The 24,451-nt window shown below is 37.3% G+C and overlaps 1 protein-coding gene across 3 annotated transcripts in view; it reads left to right on the plus strand.

Annotated features, from left to right (window-relative positions):
- The window catches only part of LOC145249034 (histone H4 transcription factor-like), a 41,577-nt gene that overhangs the window by 1,611 nt on the left and 15,515 nt on the right, over positions 1 to 24,451 (plus strand). The window contains exons 1-6 of one of the 3 annotated variants that reach the window (XM_080110895.1): positions 100 to 226; positions 9,653 to 9,846; positions 14,527 to 14,756; positions 18,161 to 18,266; positions 23,291 to 23,437; positions 24,266 to 24,343. In XM_080110895.1, the coding sequence (XP_079967021.1) occupies positions 9,774 to 9,846; positions 14,527 to 14,756; positions 18,161 to 18,266; positions 23,291 to 23,437; positions 24,266 to 24,343 (634 nt within the window). In that variant the 5' untranslated portion in view covers positions 100 to 226; positions 9,653 to 9,773. Of the gene's footprint in view, positions 1 to 99; positions 227 to 7,420; positions 7,546 to 9,652; positions 9,847 to 14,526; positions 14,757 to 18,160; positions 18,267 to 23,290; positions 23,438 to 24,265; positions 24,344 to 24,451 lie in introns of those variants that run through there. The other 2 variants (XM_080110893.1, XM_080110894.1) reach the window with 2 other exon arrangements.

Genomic DNA, 24,451 nt, shown 5'->3' on the forward strand with positions numbered 1-24,451 from the left:
ATATAACTTAGAGTAGCTAACCTGAAGTGAGGTTGCGAAAAAAATACAATCTTCTTCGCGACCGTCTTGTAACCACAGTAACATTAAAAAAAATAATGAGTGACTCTTCACAAAGGAGGAAGGTTTTTATAACAATTTACCTTACTCTATTAGCATAAATAACCACAAGGCTATTGTTCTTCTTGATTGTTGGAAGACCATCCTCACCTCCGGCAGCTACACTCAGGTAAGCTATGTATTATTCACCACACTCTCCCAACAAAAGAAAAAAAAAAAGAAAAGTGCATTTTATTTATTTTTATATATATATATATATATATATATATATATATATATATATATATATATATATCTTCATAAAAAAAACTAAGTTGGCGTGACCCTGCAGGGGGACTAACAGGTGCTAGGCCTCAGTTAAGGGCCACCTGGAGGTAACAGTGGTTCAGGGTACCCTCATTCTGTCCCTTAGCCTAGGCCCCGCTGTCGGTTGTAGTTTATAGTCCTACCCAAGACTACTTCTATTGAGCGGGTAACAGACTAGGTCTACCCCTTCGTCTCCTTTGAGGTGCACAATCACTGCAGTACCATTTCTGTCTAGCGGGTGGAGCCAAGTCAATTCCAACACACTCAAAATGATACCACTCATCACAGGAATCGCAGCATATCATATCTTGGTTCCCTGGAGGTCTATTGCAGGCAGGACACAACCAAATGGTGCCATCTCCTTCCGAAAATGAACTAGAGGATTCCTGGTTTTGACTGCTACCTGCAGCAACAGGCGAGGATGCACCCGCCTGATTCAGTTCACTTTCCCCAAGATCATCATCAGATTGTGAAATTTCTATTGGATATAAATTCTTCAGTGAATGGACATTTACCAAACCATCGCCCTGTCTGACACGAGCTGTCCTCACCACTCCATCTTGTCCTGGGAGAACCTCAAGTATAGTACCCAACATCCAAAAGGGTTGTGGTTTTAAAGGGCTCTTAACCAAGACTACATCATTTCTTTTAATGCGATTCTGAAATGGTATCCGAGATCTTCCTGGCATCCTTCCTCTAAGATCAAGGAGGTACTCCTTGTACCACAGTTCTCTAAATCTTGACAACCATTCATTTCGTAATCCAATCGTCTCGATCAACCTTCTCCGGCTGGGAGGAACCATGGTGGAGAGATCATCTCTTCCCAACGGTACCAATAGACCAGGGCTTTTATTGGGTCTAACAAACATATTGGGTGTGATAATCATTGGTTGCCTGTCAGCGGACTCTTGATAAGTAAGGGGCCTGTTGTTTACAGCCCGCTGAATATCTGAGACAATAGTTAGGAAGGTATAATAATCTACCTTACCCCTACCAATAACCTTGTATAGGCAAGATTTTAAAGTCTTGATGCTACGCTCCCATACACCCCCAACCCAGGGGGAAAATAGAGGAATTGTCTCCCACTTAATGTTACATGACCCAAATTTGGCCTGGTAGTCCTGGAGAAGACAAAGGCGCTTAAAGTCTTCCACTACCCAGAAAGGTTTTTGCGTTGTCGCTGAGAATTGACTCTGGAACACCATGTGCATTAGTAAATATGACTAGAGCCTGAAAAAAGGACAATATACTCATGTCTGGCACCACCTCTATATGCACTGCTCTTACACTCAAACAAGTGAACAACAACAGATACATTTTTTTCTCACTGTTACCCTCCTTCACCCAAAAATGTCCTGTGAAGTCCACTCCAGTATTCCTATAAGGAACCTCAAATTCAACATGAGAAGTTGGTAGATTGGCCATGTTCTCAGACAGCACCGGCCTAGAATTGTATCTTTTACACCTTGTGCAGGAATTCAGGGCATTTTTGACTGCCTGCCTCCCTTGAGGCACCCAGTATCCTCGACATCTCAATTCCGTTAAGGTTGATCCTGTACCCAGATGGGAACATTTAAGATGGCAGTCTAATATTACAAGTCGGGTCAGGTGATGATTCTTGCCCAGCAACAAGGGATTCTTAACTTCATAAGAAAACTGAGAAGACCTGTCCAACCGTCCATGCGAGCGGATCAATCCTTCCTCATCCAGAAAAAGATCTAGTGCTCGAACACGATTAGGTGCAGGCTTTACCATAGGATTCCGCAGGTAATTCAATTCAGCCATAAATTCCTGCTGTTGAGAACATTTTATTAAGTAAATTGCGGCTTTCTTGTTGTAGTTGTCTTCCCTTTTCCTCATCAAGCCGATGAATCGGAAGACTAAAGAAGTTACCCTCAACAAACGGGTAAACGTAGAGAACCGCTGCATGGAGATCACCGAAGCACACTCCTCATCCACAATCACCGCAAAATTTGTTGATGAACGAACAATCTGCTGGCACCTATCATCAAGACGAATGTGAGAAGTCACTACTACGCGCGTGCATGCAAGAAAAGCTTTAATGAAATTAAGTTATTGAAATGGCGTAAAATATGTCATTCATATTTAATATATTGATGTTGGCATTCTGTAGAGGTTCAGTGTAAATGGAAACGCTCTGATATTATCGTAGCTTTTTTGTTAAAACTGCAAAAGTATTTATCTAAGCTAGCAGGGACGCCTGGTCATAAAATATGCTTAAATATGATAATTTAATTCTTGCAGATTTCGTATATATTATTATAGAGTTAATGTTCTATCGATATTATAAATCGTAACGCACCTCAACTCCAAACGAACTTCTGCTAATTCAACTTATTTCTTCGAAATCCAACTTCAAAATGAACGTCCCTCTAAAAAATCAACCCTCTTTTATCTCCAACCAGGAGCATCTCATTTGCATATCGGGTGGTCACATTGCAGGCATATAAAGAGATAAGGCAGCCATTTTTGTTTCTTTCTTCTTCATTCATTTCATTCCACAACTGACCCGTTGAATTATGCACACGTGCTAGTTAGGTAAGTCGCACGTTTCCCTACACTCTCCCCTGATCTCATGATCACACATGGGGCAGTCGTCTTTGTCGGGTACTTCTTCGAAGAATTGGGGGAAGCACTTCCTCATTGCCATCTTCCTCATTACCACCGTTATTGCCACCAGTCTGTTCCATTATCCCCTCTTGTGGTTCTCTATGCGGTGTTTCACAATCAGGGCAAGGGGGCAGTATCCGTCTTTGTCGGCTACTCCTTCGAAGAATCGGAGGCATCACTTCCTCGGTTCCATCATCCCCTCTCATGGTGCTATAGGCGGTGTTTCACAATCACGGCGGGTGGGCAGTATTCGTCTTTCTCGGGTACTTTGATGAGGTACTGGCGGTATTACTTCCTCATGTCCATCGTCCTCATCACTATTGCCACTAGTATGTTCCATCATTCCGTCATCTGGTTCTGTAGGTAGTGTTTCTATGCTCACCTGTAGGGGCAGTAGGCGATCAGGATCATCCCTGAACTGTATGTGATCTTCCTCATTATCCTGGTCCTGGATATGACATTAAACTATATCTGATGGTATGGCCCCAGCTTGCGGGCTTTGGGGAGTGTGGAGCCACCCTTTAATTGCCATTGCTCCCAGGTCCACTCTGACCCAGAGTGGTAGTACCTGTTAGGGTCCCAACTATGGGTTAAATAGAAACCGACTTAAAAAACAAATATACTCTATTAAAAACTTGTTCTTCAAAATCACTGGATTCAGCATTAAATAACCCAAAAGGGTTGATATGCCGTAAAGCAAAAACAACCAACCAACCAATCTTCATTATCCTCAGAATCAGACGAGGTATAACAGGGGTGGATATCTTTTACATGACGTGGTACACGTGGTCTGAGGACTTATGATTTTGTCTATTTTTCCTCTGCAAAATTTTATAGTGCACCCAGCATTTGGGGGTTTTACCAAACACGGTCTCCCACTTGATATGGTTTATTGACAACGCTAACCACTGATGGTGTGACATCAATTCCTTTTATATGCTGTTCATAGCGGTAAATCCCATTAGCTGGTGCAGTTTCTGGTGTTGCATCGTCCTTTGATGTCACATTATACCAGTACACAGCTTCTAGAATAGAACACTGTGTCCTGGCTGCAATTCTTTTAATGGTGCGGTGACACCGCTCCGTGATACCGTTACCTTCTGGAAAATATGCACATCAGTAACGCATTCTAATCCCTCATTCCTGCGTAAATTTCTGAAATTCTTGACATCGAAACATAGTGGCGTTATCAGTCAGAATTTCCAGCGGGGCACCACGTTAAAAAAAGACAGCTCTCAACTGTCGTATAATGCTAGATGCATCCTGTCGTGTCAACAGATGCTATATCGTGAAACGTGTTGGACCACAATCTGTCAAGGTAAAAAAATGCTTTCCCTCATAATGCGTTACATTCATTCCTACTCGGTACCAGTTGTCCTCCACCTCAAGCTTCCCTTTTTGCCATTGGGATGGTGCCGGATCAATTCGCTGACACTCTTCACACGAGTGTATAGCTGCCTTGTTTGATGCTCTTGTAGTTGAGGGACACACTCTTCGGACAAAATATGTTGTCCTCCGAATTCCGGGACGTCCACTCTGCTGATGTATTGTACGGATCTGGTCAGGTGTTAATTGATCTGTTACGGCTGCACATGTCTGTTGTGGAGGATCAGATCCCTGCCTCATTACATCGACTCACCTCTTTGGTACTCTAGTCAAGCTATCAGCCAAATTCTGCATCGACGAAACTAAGGTAATGTCCACCTGCAAGCTGTATTCGTCAACTATACGCTTTATTATTGCCAGTCTCCTTTGTACTAACATCTCACTTGCAGCTCTAGTCTAAACTCGAGCCTATCTAGTCAAGGTGTCGGTCAACCAGTGGTAAATACGCAACGAGTCAGTGCGGAGATGCACAACCTTAGCCTGCCATTGCAATGCAAGATTAAGCCCTTTTAACGTGGCATCAAGTTCTGCCAAATTTATATGCTGGTCATCATTTTTCGGACGAAGCCAGCACGCATCTTCCACAACAGCACCCAACTGTTCCAACACGACACCTGTAGCCAGTGAACTTGCGTCAACCTATGCATTCAGTTCATTTTCAGATACTTGCCACTCACCAGGGTCGTTTCTATGTACTCTGGACAAAATTTCAGCCATCATTTGCTGGAGAGAATCATCATCCACCATGTCGTCCCATCCTTTGGTTACTGCAGTTACTCGTCTTTTTAACACTCCTGTTGCCGATCAGAGCCATCCACAGATAGGTAGATGTCCTACTAATTTACCGCAAATAGAAAACACAATGCGTCTTGTCAATACACTGGGTAACTCTGGAATCGCGCTCCCTCGCTTCCATCGCAAAGTATTGCCCTTCTCATAGACCTCTAGACCTAACACGGGCACCCCGTCCTTTAGGCGCTTAGTGTCTTTGCTTATTAACCGAAATGATTCCAGTTTTGCTCGAACCACATCTGCAGACATTATATCCTCATTAACGTAGATGTCGTCAATGTAAGCTGAAGCAGCTTTTGCTGTGGTCTCATCCTGCATCAAAACAGTTTTAATAATAGTTGTCATAATTAAGGGTACTACGTTTAAGCAAAAACGTGTTAAACAATATTGTTTTCCCTTGATTATCACTGTCTGAAATGGCCATAATGACTCGTGGACACGTATCTGCAGGTAGGCTCTCTTCAAATTCAGCAGTGCTACATTACTCCCTTTCTGACGCCACTCTCTTAGTTTAGCAGCGCACACATCTGCGTTTCCAGTGAAAGCATCAACATGTTGATTCAATTCTCGGTAATCCATTACGGGCCGAATTTTGTCTTTAGTAGGTTGTTCAACAGCCATGAGCAGAATTAATCCTTTGGGTGGTCCCAGACGTTCCTGTGGGTACGGTATTAACCATTAGTTATCAATCCACATCTGAAGTTCTTCTTCATATGTGGCCCTATTCTTTGTGGAAACTGCATACTCTGGAATGGTGTTGCACAGCCGATCTGGTGCCTGGCTCATAGTCCATTTTCACTTCGCAGTCCACGCCTTTTCGTTGTCGTCAAACGTAGCACGGAAGTCCTTTTCTTCAATAGACATGGCTGCACAGACTTCTTTCCCTTCTCCAAACATTACACCTCCAGTCGCTGTGATTATGACGCCTCCTAGTGCTTGTATTTCATCAATTCCAATCAACATGTCATAACCAAGGGGTTTTTCTTGCATCACCAGAACATCAACTTTGGCTGTGTCACCCTTCTCAGTACAGATCGTGACTGTCCCTTCACCACAACATGCTCGGGATAAACCACTGATCGTCATAATACCAACTGGTTGCTCCCGCCACATCTGACAGTAATGTGCACTAACTATAGACCGGGAATACCCCATGTCTATGAGTGCTGAACACTGCACATCGTCAATTTTAACGCCAATGACCGGTAATCCTGTGTTTATTGGTTAGCAAGGAGCAAGGGTGGCGATAGTACCTTGCCCCCAACGTCATTTCCCGAACAGTTGCAAGATATGTGCCCATACTTATTGCAGCGATAGCATTGTACTGTTCTCTGTGCTCGTGGATATACACACCTCCTATCACTCCGGCAATCCTTAGCAAAATGATTGGCCTCCCCACATTTATAGCACACTGGGCCTACACGCTTATTACTACCTGGGAGAGAATCTGCATTGCTTCCATGCGGTTTGACTGTTGCATGTTGAATACTAGTTGCTGCTGCAATTGGCTCCTGTTCCTTACAGATGTTTCGAGCTCGGGCTAATAACTCGTTTGTTGTCAATTCATTAATTGGTGACGATGCCCGCAACAGTTTGCTGACCTCCTCAGGTAAGCCTACTAAAAAGGCACATCTTAATATCTTATCGTTAACCCCACCAAATGGTACCGACAACTTTCGTAGGTCGGCTAGGTATACATCAACTGTTTCCTTGAGGTGAAGTCGCCGGCTCGTGAACTGTTGCCATGCAACAAACGGATCTCTATCAAACGCTGTATACAGGCTGTGTTTGATTGTATCCCAGTCTGGTTCATCCCCGAGTTGCTGGTAGACTGCATAAGCCCCTCCGGTTAACCTCAAAGGAATGACTGTGGCTGGTTATTTAATTCTGCACAGTGTACAGATCTTCTCAGCTTTTTCAACCCATTCAATGACAGACGGTCCAGTGGTAGATCCATCAAACTCGGGTATCAAGCGAAAGTCGAATCTGTCCATTTTCTGCCTTTCGAGTCACTGCACACCGAGAGCCGAAATAGCTTATAATTCAGTAACTTAAGTGTTATTTCTTCCACCCCTCACACCAATAATTTCCTGGCTAAGGTTGACACTGTTGTCCAAACTTCTATATACGTAACGCACCTTCTCTCAACTCCAAACGAACTTTTGCTAATTCAACTTATTTCTTCGAAATCCTTCAAAATGAATGTACCTCTAAAAAATCAACCCTCTTTTATCTCCAACCAGGAGCATCTCATTTGCATATCGGGTGGTCACATTGCAAGCATATAAAGAGATAAGGCAGCCATTTTTGTTTCTTTCTTCATTCGTTTCATTCCACGACCGACCCGTTGAATTATGCACACATGCTAGTTAGGTAAGTCGCACGTTTCCCTACAATTTATATATTGGTAGCTCAATTTTTCAACCCAAACCGATGAAAAAGCTTGCCCTATCTCTGAATACCCTTTATGTAAAATTTCCAATGTTTAGACCAGAAATTGTCTGAGTAATTTGGTAGAGACCACAGAGGTCAAATTTTTTAAAACTTTGACCCCTATTATGACCCCTTAGCATTTATTGTTTTGGGCTCAAATCAAGTGAAGTTAGATCCATGTCCAAGGAACCTACATCTAAAATTTCAAGTGTTTAGACCCAAAGTTGTTGGAGTTTGGTAGAGTTCTCAAAGGTTAAATTGTTGAACTTCAACCCCTTATCAGCCAAATTTCTGCCTGAAAACTGATTACAAAGATTTTCCCAAATCTCAATACCCTGTATATTAAATTTCGAGTCTATAGACTGAAAATTAAGAGTTATTGTGTAGGGAAATGTACACAGACACACACACACAGACACTTTCACTTTTATATATATATATATATATATATATATAAAACTTCATCCATAACCGAAACCAAAACTTATAAAGAATTCTTGATAAAATTATTTATAAAAAAATAGATGACTTAAGTGCCATCAGATATAATCGAAACCAAAACATGAAGAATTCTTAGTAAAATTATTTATGACAAGAAGCGGAATACATAACAATTAAATGACCCGGATGTAAGCGCGCCACAGAAAATAACACACACTCTATCTTATTAATATATAAACATTTCTTCTGCAAAAGGTCAGAAGATATACTGAGCCTCATCAACTTCTAATTCCATATACAACCACTTGTATAGATTTAACAAAATTCAAGAAAAAAAAGCTAAATAGTAGTGGGGGAAATTATTGATAATCGTTTTGGCTAGACAAGTGTTTTTCGTGAAAGTTTGGGGGGGCATAGATTGGAGCTCAGACGAGCACTTTCAATGAAAATAACAATAAATCAGAGACAGGCTTGCGACGTCTTTTCTGTGGTAAAGAGAAAAGGGCATTCTGGCGTTTTAGAGCAGTTAGTACACTTATAAAGACATCATTCGCCCATGTATGGAGTATTGTTGCTCCAGTCCGAGTGAGGCATCTACTACTAATCTCTCCCTATTAGACAGAGCCAAAAAAACGTTTCAAATTTAATAAATCTCGCACTATCGGCTAAAGCTCCAACCTTTATCCCATTGTTTCAATGTGGCATTTCTGTGCTTGTTTTACAGGTACTTCAATCGAATGTGTCCTGATGAACTCCTAGCATTTGTGCCCCCCTTAACGTACATCCTCTTAACTTACCTGACAAGCAGTGAAATCACACTTCTTCACTGTTGAGGGCCCTAGATGCCAGGAAACCTTCTCCTATGATATTTTCTTCCCTCGAATTGTTAAACGTTAGAATTCCCTCCCTGTTTCTTGCTTCCTTGATTGTACTAACCTGCTGACATTAAACTGCAATATGAACTGACGTCTTGCTGTTCCACTTGTAAAGTGGCTGCTACACTCGAACCGTGTTGTTACATTTCAACCCTTAGGACCCACACATTGTCTGGTAATGTCGCAGGAAAAAAAAAAAGTATAAAAAAACTGACCTAAATGTGCAAATGAAATGTATTTTTATTTGTGGTTCTTCCAAAATAGCACATTTCATTATCTGGCAGAAGTCTTTTCGCACACATGTATTTTACAACACTCTGGCATATAACATGCTTTTAAAAAGTCTCTTTCCTCATCACCCGTAGTCAGCGTTTTCTCACCCTCGTCGTCACGCATTCATCTTGTCTGGCACACACTTTGCTTCTGCTCTTGGTTTGGTATATTTTTCTCTCCTTTTCTTGCCATGTAAGTTCGCACACTTGCTAATTTGCATATCACTAAAACAGCTGCTGTTGCTAATATTTTCGCTAGTCAGCTATTCTACGGCTACTGCTGATTTTTCTCACACATGCATCATACGCACTATAGTAGCGCTTTACATTTCAATGCTTTATTTGGGATAAAAAAAAGAGTAAAAAACAAAAAAAAAAAACAATATAAACTCCTATTTGGTATCGAGCAATATTTAGACGTTTATTAATTTTTTTTTTTTTTTTTTTTTTTTTTTACAGTATTGCAGATAAAAAGAAGGCCAAAGCTGCGTATCGAAAATACATTGTCAGCATCCCCATCAATCCGAAAGTGTTGCATCTTGCCTGCGAATGGGAGGAATGTTCTGCATCCACAGAAAACATGGATGATTTCATTCAGCATGTCTCCGAACACCTTTCACAGTTGGTCAGCAATATTACACTTCCAGAACAAGGTATGAACCCTCACACACCGATCACCTTACCCGATTCAAACATCGGATTAACAGTTTTGGGGTTTCCTTATTTTTTTATTTTTTAGTTGTATACTAGCATTTCCCGGTTGTACGTTTACACATGGTATTTTGATTTATGAAAATTGCGTATGTATTATTATAGAATCAATCCTATATCGAATATTACGAGGAATAATTTGTTTGGTGGACTAATTTGTAAAAAAAAAAAAATTAAATAATAATGTTCTGAGATTTTATTATCTCCCTTGGCCAGCGTAACGTAAAATATTCCTCTGTAAAAATTCCTTTTTATTTATAAGAAAGGAAGACTATTTTTAGGATTAGATTTTTTCAGTTTTCGATACTTATCGGATGAATTTCTGTAATAATATATCTAAGTACATAACATTAAGAAAACATATCCTTGGCCTTCGGGTCAAGATCAAAGTGTAGTATCTTTTCTTCAGATGCTGCACTTCTATTTCTTGTTCTCTGTCAGTGGAGGAGAAATCCTTCACGACTGAGACAATTTTTATTTTTGTTCCTTTTTTCTCCACATTAAAAAATGACCCTGGTGTCTAACTCTGTCCCGTGGGGAGGCATTGTAAATAGGGACATATCTAAGAACACTGCCAGATATATAAATTACCTTTGTGTAAAATTTGCAAAAGAAGGCTCAGCTGTTTCAGAACCTATGAGGAAGGAACTAACTCTCACACACACGCACACACAGTGACTTTTATATAATAAAAATTTAGGTGACAAAACTTTTTGTTGGCGGTTTCCGACAATTTACATAAAAACTACCAAAAGATGCCGATGTGCTAAGCCAATCTAATGGCAACAATTTACAATTGCAAATTAAGTAAAACATAAAAATTAAAACAATTGATTAAAGCAATAATTAATGTTAGCCTTTTTGGATGGGTAAAAACTTCTCAAACAACTAAAAGTTGTAAAAAAAAAATATTTTTTACTGTGTAACGCTAAAGACAACAATGTAAATAATTTTTTTCATTTTAACTTTATAATAAAATTTAAAAAAAAAAATTTTTTTTTTTTTTTTTTTAACCCAATGTCACGTTGTACACTTTTTTTTAATAACGGCCCCAACACGTACCCCAACACGTAGACCCATCGCAAGCAACAAAATAAAGGAACAAACTTGACTTTTTATTTTTTGAGAAAAGCCTTTATATCTGGTATTTTCAACAATGCATTTTTTCTAAATATTTAAACAATGCATTTCTCCTTTTCTGGATATGTGACTTTTCGTCTCTGCTTTGACGAGTCTCAAATTCAACTTCTCTGAATACTTGTGCCTCGAACAACTCCTCTTCCGTTTCTCGAACACGTTCTCGTCTGTGTCTCGAACACGGGCTTCTCTGAACATGTGTGTCCTCTTTATCTCTGCCTAGAGATCACATCGTGCAGCCGGCTTGGTTATTTGCATATGGCTTCTGCTGCAAATCCAGCATCAACGGTTCTGTTACACCAACCTTTGTTCAAAAACAAAAAAAAATTTACTGAAACAAAAAATAAACAGAAACAAATTAACTTTTTTGAAAATTAAAAAAAAATCAATTATAACAAATTTCAAAAAAAAATTTTTTTTTTTTTTTTTTTTTTTTTTTTTCCTTAAAATTTTACATGGGTAGAATTTTTTTTTATTTATTTTTTTTTTTTTACAGAGGCGTCACTACATCAAGACCCAGAGGCCACTCGAGGATAGGGGTTAAAGAGTGAACAGTAGTCAATAGGACAATATCATATTAATCGTTAGTAAATTTGGTAAATTGGATTACTTAGAGGGAACGGCTCATCAAGAACTTAAAACTTCTCTCTTAAGCTTTTTTCTCTCCCTCTCCTTTCTTATCTTTCTACCTCATCCTTCCTCTTTTTCCACTAACCCCTCCTCCCTCTCTCATTATATATATATATATATATTTTACAAAGTAATTACCACTTATGAAAGCCCAAAGGCCACTCGAGGATTGGGGTTAAAGAGTGAACAGTAGTCAATGGGACAATATCGTAATCGTCAGTAGTGGAAATTGTGGTAAATTACTTAAGGGAAACGGCTCATAAAGAATTTGAAGACAACCCTATTTTACAAACTGTACAAGTGCCCGCACTTTTTACTCAGATGCTAGAGATTCAGTATACCAATGATATTTGCCCATAAAGCAATAGGTTTACTCGTTAACTTAAAAACTCTGAGGAATGTTATGAAAAAAAAAAGGCCCGTCATCAATTGGTTTAGTTATACTTTATGGCATATCAACCCTTTTCGTGTTATTGGTCTCTTGATAAAGAAGGAATTGAACCTAGTAATTCACTTATGTTTATTTGTATGCACTTTTCTCAATAACCATGCCTTGAATTTTTTTTTAAATTTTGCACAAACATTGGTCATGGTGAAAGTAAATTTTTGCCAGAATAGATTTTCCAATATAATTCGGTATTATAAGAGTAAAGTTTGCCCTAAAATCGTTCATGTTTGTTTGCCTGCACTTTTCTCGATAACCACGCCTTGAATTTTTTTTTAATTTTGCACCAACATTAGTCATGGTGAAAGTAAATGTTTTACTCACAAGGGGACACCACATGCTTGGTTTGTTTAATGCAGAATTCAGTAATTTTGGTAAAAAAAAAATTATGCTTCAAGTTTTTTATATATTCAGAGTTTGGTTTTATTGTTTTATAGAGGAAAATTGTGTTTTGGGCTTTTGCAGAACATGATTGAGTTTTGCAAAAGGAAATAAAAACAAAACGATAACATAAGTGTTTCATACATTTTAGGTGATCTGGTATGTTCAGACAGCCTAATCTAATAGCACCAGAACATTATTTATCCGTGATTATAATGTTATTGTTCTTATTGAACATTATTTATCCGTGATTATAATGTTATTGTTCTTGATGAATTTTTGTTTTGGAGTTGCCAGCAGAACCTACCATTTACTCAAGTCTCTAGTGGTGACAACACCCAAAGTTCTGCAGATCTTTGTTTGGCTTCAGTGTCTGCATAGAATTATTGATAGTATAACCAGTCAGAACATATGCACTCCCTCAAGCATTGGATCAGTGCCAGCCTATTAAATCACATTTGGTGCTGTGACCAAAATCCTAGCACAACCAAACTGCATATGAGGTCCCCAGAATCCTATGGTACTAATAACTACTCACTACTTAAAAAAAAAAAACTGGGTTGGAAGTTTTGTGACTTTGTAACTCATATATCTTGGGAACTAATAGAAATATTTTTGGGGGTTTGTTTTAAAATGAAGTGTAACCCCTAAGCTATCATGTCATGTTAATTTCAGTAAGGATGATAATTGTGATGTAATAACGATTATTGTGAAAATGGTGACAATGAAATTGTTATTATTGCCTGTAAGCACGATAATACAGTTAACAAGATAGTTTTACTGCATTTAGATTACTTCTTAGTCATTCTGCGCTGATGTTGTCAACATAATACATGAATGTATTTCAATCATTCGGATCATCAGATTCTTCACAGCCGCCGCAGTTGCATTTGAGGTTGGCGTTTTCTTTCATGTCTTTTAACAAAGAGTTTTTTTTTTTGTTTTTTTTCTTCATATAAAACAGTATGGAGATAAAAGGCTTTTGTAGAGGGTATAAAGGTGAGCAGAGCCTCCACATCAGCTTGGGGGGGGGGGCAGAATGAAAGTCACTTTCATGAACAATTGATTTTGACTGTGTTTTCAAATGTATTCTGTATCTCTGACCCGCGCTCCGTGTAGAGGAGAGTTTGGGGAACATGGTGGTATGCATAACTCGTTTTTCCTATATGTGCCGCTTGGTACTGTATAATTCTAGGGCCCTCAATTATCAGGTTGGTGCAAAAATAATGTTGTTTCTATATATGTATACATGGAAATTCTTTTAACTTTCTTGAAGTTTTACATTTGGATTTTACCGTCACTGGATTTTTTATTTTCTACCAGACTATCCATTCATGTGTAATCACCTTTTTCTTCACTATATTCCCTCTGCTTAACTTATTTTGTTTTCAAGTAAGATCTTTGACTTACTTGTTGTTTCATCAAATACTTCTGCATGCAAAATCCGATCCCGCATTTTGCTAATTCCTACCCTCTGATGAGAAGGAGAGTATTTCTTCGAAACTCTGCGGATTAAGGACTATCCATTTATCTAGTGTTTCGTTTTCAGATTAAATATGTTTTTAACTCATTTCAAAGTGTTTTTTAACATATTTTATTTATTATTTTATATATATATATATATATATATATATATATAGTTGAACGTCAAAAAACATTTTTATAAAAGGGTTCCATTTGAACTTCCATGCAGATTCCCAGGAGAGATGGTAGAAACGAAAGTTGCTTTTATAAATATTGAATTTTAACCATGTTGTCTGATGAAGTCTATACCTCCGCCCCACAATTTATGCAGAGGAGAGGAGCTTGAGGAACAGCGGTATACATAACTCGTTTTTCCTATATGTGGTGCATGGTACTGTGTGATTCTGAGGATCCCACAATTTTTTTTAAATACTTGTAAAAGATTAAAAATAAACGGAAACAAAATTTATTGTCCAGTTTTAAATTTTATATATTTCATATTTTTTTAAAAATTTTTTATTCATTTATTTTTTTTTTTAATTCACATTTCAACTTCCGATTTCAGTTCTCGGCTGTTTCAATTGCAAATGGCGAAAATGCAATGTCGCCGTCATCGGTCATATTTCCGATTTCACACGACACGTGTACTTCCACACATTTCACACAAAGATCAAATCTACGGGAAGCTTGTTGATCCAAAAACTCTCGCTGCAGCCTTGCAAACTGGATGGACAGAGTTGTAACCTGATCCCGGACTTACCTGAACGACTCCAGTGTGGATGGATCCAATGTGGTGTGAGGCACTTTCTGTTTTTTTTTTTGTTTTTTGGAGGTGGGGGCGGGGGTCCATTAATATTGTGAATATTTTTCTTCGTGGGACAAAACAGCTTGGTGTAATTATGAAAATGTGAAATGAAAATTTGGCGGACTTGAATGAGAATTACCCCCCCCCTTTTCCTATAATTTTTATAGTATATTTTAGTATATAGTATAGTTTTCAATGCTATGAACAGTATTAAATATATCTTGGCAAAATCATCCCACGAAGCAGCAACTTTATGGCAACCTACCTGCCATGTCTAATATTATCAAGGAGAGATGCCTACAATTTGCCGGTCACTGTGTGAGAAGCAAGCATGAATTAGTGAGTGATGTATTATTATGGATTCCACGACACGGATATGCAAGCAAAGGATAACCTAGATCCACATACATCCAGCAGATAGCATATGACGCCAAGTATGAACCTGAAGATCTGAGGCAGAGGGAAGACAGGAAACTCTGGAGAGGAAGGGTCACATTGAATCGGGCAAGGAGCCTGTCTTGATGATGGTAATAGTTTTCAAAGTTGGGAGTGTTTATTCCGAAAACCGTTCTTAACATGGGGAGGTTAAGGTTGTTTATACTACACTGGGTTTGGTTGTAAAAAAATACCAACTGCAGAATGCCAGTTAAACTGATGGGGAGTGGGGGTCTCATTCAGGTCCACCAAAATTTTTTGTGTCTCTTTATTTTGCTCAATCATTCAAGAAATATACACATGCAACACCGATTTTCTATTACCATCATACCAGAGCCGCTAGCGCTTGTAGCAGCAGCTGCATGACACATATGCAAATGACCAAGCCAGTGCACAAAGTGACATCACAATAGAGGAAGAGAAGAAAAAGAGGACGCATGGACAGCAGGTGACACTGAACCCAGGGGAACGGCATGCGATGGAAAAGAGTGTGTTTTACACGGCAAAGTTTTGTCGAATACATAGCGAAATAAGAGACTTTTAAAACAATACTAGCAGGGGCGTCTGACATTACCCAGTCGTAAAATACAGTTAAATATATTTTACTTTACGCAGATTTTGTATCATTTATTTTATATTATATTGTACCCAATATATAGTCATGATTTCAAAAATTAAAAAAAAAAATGGTACTTGTACAGTTTAATCAAGACATAAAAAAATGAAAATATCGAGAAAAAAAAAAAAAAGTTATATTGCACGTATCCATTATGGAACAAAGTTCTCCGAAAAAAATTTCACTTAATTTTATCAAGTAGTTTTTTGCAGCGAAAAAACAATTTATGATACTGAGCAAAAAGTTAGATTTTTAGGAAGAAAAGCTAGTATGGGGAGGGAGTGTCGGCGCTTTAACTGGAGTTATCTCCCCGTGGTGTGTTTAACAAATTCCATAATGGCTGACTTCATCGCGCTCTCATAAAAACGTGTTTTTTCGCTGTAAAAAAAAACTACTCGATCAAATTAAATTATTTTTTTTTTTTCGGAGATCTTCAGTCCAAAATGGATACGTACAATATAACCTTTTTCAGTATTTAAATTTTTTTAATGTCTTGATTAAACTGTGCAAGTACCAAAAAAATGATTGGAGTGCAATCAGCTAGAATTTAAACCAAAACATAACAAAACATAGTTTCATGATTGAAACGATATCTACAAGTTAAGCAAAGGCCAAACATTTTTTTTTATATAGGCATCACCACTTATCAAGGCCTTAAGGCCACTCAAGAATAAGGGTTAAAGAGTGTACAGTAGAAATTGGACAATATAGTAATCGTTAGTAATGAAAATTCGGTAAATTTGTTAACTTATATGGAACGGCTCATCAAAAACTTGTTTACGTTAGACTTGAAGACAACCATATTGTAATCAGCTGGAAAGCAGGAAAACGGAAGACAATTCCATAGGCATGAAGTTCTAATAAAGAAGCTTTGCTCATGGAATCTACGTTTAGGTTTAGGTACAGATAAAGAGTGGGGGGAATTAGTGATAGTGTTTTCTGCTAGACAAGTGTTTCTTGTGAAAGTTTGGCGAGGGGGGGGCATAGATTGGAGCTCAGCCAAGCACTTGCCGTGAAAATAACGATAAAGCAAACTCGCAACATCTCTTCTGTGAGAAAGAGGTTGCAGGGAAGAGAAAAGGATATTCCCTACGAGGCTACGAAGTCTATTTTGAACTTTATCAAGGCAGGATAAGTCCTTTCTAGCAGCTCCTGCCCAGATGTAGCAACAGTATTCCATCCTTGGATGTACCTGGCTCTTATATAGACAGAGAATTGCATCAGCAGTGAGATATCTATTGGATCGATAGAAGGATCCCACCATTTTTCCAGCGGCCTTGGCAACGGATTTAACGTATGTGTTCCATTTAAGATCAGGAGTAAAAAGTCAAGCCCAGAAGCTTGTCAAAACATGAGGCCTCCCCAAGACGAGAGCCATTCATTTCAATTGATGCCAGATGTGAATCAGAGCGTTGATAATGCAAAGATAAAAGATTGGTTTTAGATGCATTAAAAGTAACAAGCCACCTCTTTCCCCTATTGTACCACTTGCTCAAGTACAGAGGAAAGAGAATCGGAGAGAACTTGGTCGTTTACGGTCTTAGATGTGCTACCAAAGATTTTAGTGCCATCAACATAATGTCTACTAATGATGTAAGGATGTGATTTGGAAGATCATTAATATAGATGAGGAATAGAGTTGGACCCAGGATGGATCCCTGAGGGACTCCACCATTAATACTGTGAGCTTCTGATTTCTGCCCATCAACCAATACTCTTATGAATCTACCAGAGAGAAATGATTTAATAATTGAGAAGATATTTCCAGCTATACTATAACTAGAGATTTTGTGAAGTAAACATTTATGCCATACTTTATCAAATTTATTTTTAGCAGCCAAAAGCTCGGCGATGAAAAACTAAATTTAGATTTATAAGTATTAAAAAAACTCAGTCTGTCTGGTGTTACCCAGTTATAAATCACGCTTGAGTATGATATTTTAATTTATGTCTACCTAATGAGCCGCCATCCAGATAATCTGCAATGAAAAAAATTATTTACAAAAAAATAAGTGTTTCTCCCCAAACATATAAGTCTGTAACAGATTTCGAAAAAAGAAACTTAAAATAAAATGTTGAAAGCAGAACTAAATGACCGTGAAAAGATTGCTAAAATATAAAAAATGTAAACAAAATAAACATATTCTAAGTTTTGCATTTCCGCTTGTTGACGTATGTTTAGTGTTCCAGACGACTTGATAAATTCATATGATTTTTGGAATATGACATCTTCATTCAATGACTAGTACATATATCATAAAAACTCTTTTGTATTTTTTTTTTTTTTATGATTATAATTCTAAACAGACCGAATGAATAAATGAGTTTATTTTGCTTTTGCAGGCAATCTATGACAATCCTGAATATTTCTATCGTCATGTTGACTTTCATGCGGCCAACGTCATGAATGGCTATAGAGTAAAAGATGGTTGTGGTTGTGAATGGGAAGGTAATTTTTTTTGTTGTTGTTGTCATTGTTAAAAAAAAAATTTAACTTTTTTTGTTAACTTTTTTTTTTGACATGAGTATTATTCTCAGCCAATCTAACCTATCTTAGAAATTTTTCTGTCAAACTCTGAAATCTGTACGAAATTTCAAACAGAATCCTGTATTTAATTCACAAAATTAGCATGCTCTTATTCCATCAGCTATGACGCGTTAGAAATCTTAAATAATTTGCATTTGTATTCTTAGTAAATCGCCCGCATTGCGGATTGAACCTTCAATCTCCAGAAGAGTGTTGCTGAGAACTAAATGTAACCTAGTACTTTATCCGTTACGCCACGGATTTAGTTCTAAGTGGAACTCTTCAGGGGTTGAAGATTTAATCCTCAGTGCAGGCAATACTAAGAATACAATTGCAAATGACTTCAGACTTCCACCTGGTCATGGCTGATGGAATGAGAGCAAGCTACCCCCATGGATTGAATAAAGGGTTCCGTTCGAAAATTCATAAATCTTTAAGTTCGACAAGGTACACCTGAAGAAGACAAGAGGTTACATCAGTCAAAACGCGAGAAGAATAATTCTCAAGACGAAAGCAATCCAAATTTCACGTTTTTGTTTTTCATGTTTTTTTTTCTTTATCAAGGCCAAAGCAAAGGCCACTCGAGGATAAGGGTTAACGAGTGTACCGTGGTCATTATGATAACAGCACAATAATCGTTAATGATAAAAATTGGAATAATTTGTTTATTTAAGGGGACGGCTCAACAAGAACTTGTTTACATTGGACTTGAAGATAGCCATATTGTAGTCAGCTGGAAAGCAGACCAGCAGAAAAGTTCCATAGGTGAGAAGTTCTCGGAAAGAAGTTTTGTTCATGGAATCTACATTTAGATTTAGGCACAGATAAAGAGTGAGGGAAATTGCTGATAATGGTTGTAGTTAGTCGAGTGTTTTTTCTTAAAGATTTAGGGAGGAACCATGGATTGGAACTATAACGAGCACTTGCAGGGAAGAGGTAGGGCATCGCCTATCATGTTTTGAACTCTGTCAAGGCAGGGATTTCCAGCCCAGATGTGGCAACAGTACTCTATCCTATGACGTACTTGGCTCTTATATAGGTAGAGGATTGTATTGGAAGTGAGATATCTCCTGGAGCAGTAGAATGATCCAACCATTTCTCCAGCAACCTTGGCAACAGATTTGATGTATGTGCTCCATATCAGATCAGAAGTAAAGGTCTCAGAAGCTTAGCAAAACATGGTGCTTTCACAAGAGAAGAGCCATTCATTTCAATTTTGGACCATATAGGGATCAGGCCATTGATGATGAAAAGAGAGAAGCTTGGGTTTATATTAAGTAAAATTAACCAGCCACCTTTTTCCCATTGCACCATGTGCTCAAGATCAGAAGAGATAGAATCAGAAATATCTTGGTCATTGCCGGCCTTAAAGAGTAGTGTTGTTTTCCTTTTCTCTTATGATAAGTCTGTGCATTTTTTCTTTTAATTTTTTAGTTTTAATTTCAGTAATTAAGCATTTTCTAATTTTTTTTTAAATGTCTTTTAACTATCACTAGTTCTTTCCCCAACCTTAGTAATTTGTTAATTATTACTTTTATATATAAAAGACATTTTGTCTGTCTGTGAATTCATTCCCAATGCATTTCAAAATGGCTGGCCCGATTTTTATGAAACTTCACACAAATATATTTTATGTGCCTGGGAGTGTTAAGGTGTCTTTATTCATGATATTGTTTTTATAGTTTAACTTTAAATTAAAATCCATCAGCCCCACACTATAGTATTAATATTTTAAATAAAATTCATCCTTTTCATATGTATTCATCATATATTTTAAAGTACTTTTGGTGTATATTGTAATTAGAGATGATATATTAAAACATGTCATGTGTTATCTAGTGGATGTGAGATATTGTTCTTTTAATGGACGGATAATAAACGTATAAATCATTTGTATGTTGGTTAGCCAGGAGGATATGATATTGACGTGTAAACTGAATCATGTTGTATCAGACTTATCGCATGTGAATATTTTACAGTTTGTGTATACGAAGAATAATATATGCTTCATAACTTTTTTCTTGAAGAGTTCTTCTATCTTCCCGCTGCTCTGTGACGAACCATGAAACGATCAGCACCATCCAATTGAGACATCTGTTCTTACTTGTGAAACTGCAAACAACTCTTTATATTTTTATAATATAAATTTATTACAGTTGTCTCAAATAGTTTTCGCAGGATCTGCAGTTCGTCTACATTTTCTATTCTTACAGCCCGCTCCTAACTGTCTGTCCACCCCTGTCTAGATAGTCTGTCCGTTTTGATGATCAAACCTCAACTCTCTGAATATCTCCCAAACTAACTACATCATGTGTTCTCTTACATCATCTCATAACGTGTCTCAGACCAACCTAATGTCCCCATCTAGTTATTTGTTTATCCAAATCCAAAATAATGTTTACATCTATTTTTGCATTCCTTTAGCGATTCACACATCAATCATTTCTTCCCCAATTTAATTGTTTATTCTTCCAATCATAATAACATCCAGCGACCATCCGTCACTCAAATCAATTAATAGTAACAATAATAATAATGTTTTGATCCTTGGCTCTGCTTGCCACAGTTAACAGATACTACACTATGATCACAGTAATTTGATTCTTTTGAACCAATCGTTTGAGCAAAACTAGCTGATTAGTAATTCAATTAGTCAAGGATAGAATAGAAGACCTGCCCTTGTCACTTTTTTGTTTAAGAAAAACAAATGAATGACCAGAGCGGGTTTTTTTTTTTTTTTTTTTTATTACCCGGGTTAGTTTGAAAATGATATTAGGAAAAGGTTAGAATCGAACCCTGTAGCCAAGTGTTAAAAAATAATAGATATTGAAATACTAGGAATGCACAACGATTGGTATTCTTGCAAATAACTAAATATTATTTATGTCAGAGTGAGAGAGAGATCGATTGTCCATTCTTTTATAAATAACTGGATATTAAATATGTCAGTTAAAAGAATGGACAACAACAAAGTTGAAAATGTTATATAACAAATAGGTTAAGAGATACAATTCAATTTACAGATTTTTTTTTGTTTATGAGACATGTGTTAGATACATGTGCAAAGGGCACAGGTAAATTGAAACGTGATAAAGTCGCATTGGTTGAGCACACCTCTGATGTCATAAAGGAGATTCTCAATATATTGAGACAGGGTTTGAAGTTAATCACAGTCGCAGTGATAGTCAGTTAGAGATGAGTCAGACAGCAACTTAGTGAAACTAATGCCCTTAGAGGCGAAAGGGGTAAGAGTAGACCATGTAGTCATACAAGCTTGAATTCCTGAGTCATCAATCAGCCGGCTGATGATTAAAGAAATCGCCATCTATATTTTTTAACTGTTTGTCTTCGTGTCGTCATTACAATTGAAAGGTAAATGTTTTTTCAATCATCTAAATGAACTTTGTATAAAACCCTTCCAAGTATTAATTGTCTGTCCCCTCCTCCATCATAAGTGAATTATCTCCCTTCTGATGTAAAAGAATTGTATTGCACATTCTTTCAATTATGAATTCGCATCTCTCTCAGATCCGTTATAAATGTCTCTCGCAGAATATGAATGTCATTAGCATCCTCTGTTTGATGTCTCCAATATTAACCCTGCTACACAACAACAGTAGCACAAATCTTTACAAGTGGCAACCTGTATGATCGAATAACAGGTCGGAGGATGGGGGGGGGGGGCTGTCCAAGCCGATCTGATGAGTAAGAACCTCGAAATCGACAATGAAAACAGTAATTATCACTGAGAACCACCTAAATGCATTCAAATGTATTTTTCAATGTATCAATAATTGAAAAGATCTGATTAAAGCAGAAACAGTCCGATTTAACACCTTTATACAGCCTAACATCGCAAAGTGTATTTGAGAAATTGTATCACTGCACAAGCAGAAGGGTCCAGTAAATAAAAATCAACTGTAGATTATTTTATAAGACGGGTGTGTTCGAAATGAATATTTCTATTTACAGCACAATTGAAACATGATACTTGACTTTTATAGCTTTAAACTTTAATTGTATAAACATAATTTCATAAAATCAATAGTAGGTGTAGGTTCTCTTCAGTAGGGTTTCCAAACTTCAGGACACCATGGAGCCGCCGAGCAGGGCAACGGTTTTTCATGGAGCACTAATAAATGAAGATGACCCCTTCTCTAAAAAAAAAAAAACAATTTTTTTTCTCATCCCTCTTGTCTCTGCGCTCTGGGCACCTTGTTTTTCTGTTTTTGTTTTCAATTTTTACTGAATTATAATAAAAACACGATTCAACTCCACAGACCGGTGGTATTATCCATATATATAAAAGGCTAAACAGCCACGCGCGTTTATGTATGTCTGAGAAAAGCTTTTTTCGGGGCAGAGTTCTTGAAAAGGTTATTATTTTCGAGAATTTTTATATACTCCCTAGATTATAATATCTACAATTTGCGAACACATGTCGTCTCTACATTTGTTTTGATAGACTTTTATAAAATTCATGCTATTCCGTTCATTTCTGCACCTGCGTGAACTCATTCACCTAGCACGTCAACTTTTTGATTGGCATTGCTAAATTTGAACCCTTTTAACTTCATATGGCTTCGCAGCGTTGCGGTAAGATGTCATGCTTTCTTTCACTTTTCTGCCTTTGCATCATGGGTTCGAACCTGCCTGCCTACTGACATTTTCTTTTTTTTTTTTTTTTTTTTTTTTTTTTTGTGCTCAACACACACCTCCAAACACCCAAGCAACGCCAGGTACCCCCTGCTAGTTACAATTATTTGTTGACGTTTTTTTTGTCTGGAATTTCTCTACATTAACACCTATTTACTTGCCTTCTCACAAGGGCAGAGTTTGACATAAGGTCAATTATGTAACTGTGCCCTTGTGGGGAGGCAAGTAAATGCTCCCATGCTGCTCAATCATGACTTTTGTTTTTGTCTTCATTTTTTGCTTCTTCTCAGGTTGTGATGTGTACTTGAAAACGCGGCATAAACTGCTCGAGCATCTGCGTAGTCATACCCAACAAAAATTGGTGGCATGCCCAAATTGTGGTGGACTCTTTGCGAATCGGACAAAATTCTTTGATCATCTGAAGAAACAAACTGACGGTAAGTGAGTGGCGTGGTGCTTGTTTATGTTTATATGATAATAAAAGGGGAAAAAATCCGACGATATGAATTTAAAATGAAAAAGAAACACTGCTCAATGATTTGTTTCATGACTTCATTCAAGAGATTGTAAGGTTGAATAAAATTGTTTATTTTAGCTGTTTTCAAATTATTATCGGATAATCAGGATAGAAATTGACAAAATGAATCATTTCTATCCTGGTTATCCGACACTGAATGCTGAAAGGAAACAACTAAAATAATTATTATATTCAAACCTACCATCACTTGAATAAAACACATGAAACAGACGAATCGTGGCACATATTGTTTTTTTCTTTTTCATGTTAAATTCATATGTTTTTATTATTTCGACTGCAGGAGTATTTGCTTAAATCATTACAAGATTGTTTCTATAGACTCGATAAATAAATTATCCAGCCCATGTCGTCAGACAATTTAAGCTAAAAAATTTGATGATTTTTAGCTTAAATTGTCTGACGACATGGTCTGGATAATTTGTTTCTATAGATAGGATGAAAAATCTTGTAATGATTTAAGCAAATACTCTCAAGGTTGAAATAATAAAAACATATTTAGCTCTACCAACATATCGACCACTTTTTCCCCTCTGTTTTACCAAATATGCCTCTTAATATTTAATATTTCTCAAAGGAGCTGTTAGGAAAGGAGCCTCATAAATTACAAATGAAATTGCTATTACATTTTCACAATTTTTTTTTTTAATTTCATTTTTCTTCTACCTTTTTTTTTTTCTTTTCTTACAATTTTATCTTTTTTTTTTTTATCTTTTTTTTTTTTTTTTAGCTCAACTTTATCAGTGTTCCCATTGCAAAAAGAAATTCCAGACGGAACGTTTACTTCGTGACCATATTCGCATACATGGTAAGTCCAACAACTTGAACTATTTCTTTTGATATCAACTCCTTCATGCTCGGTAAACAAAAGTGGAATGCATCATCATCATCACCACCACCACACAACTAATGAGAA

Source organism: Euprymna scolopes, chromosome 27 (assembly GCF_053919585.1).
Source record: "Euprymna scolopes isolate OS-2025 chromosome 27, ASM5391958v1, whole genome shotgun sequence".
Lineage (NCBI taxonomy): Eukaryota > Metazoa > Mollusca > Cephalopoda > Sepiida > Sepiolidae > Euprymna > Euprymna scolopes.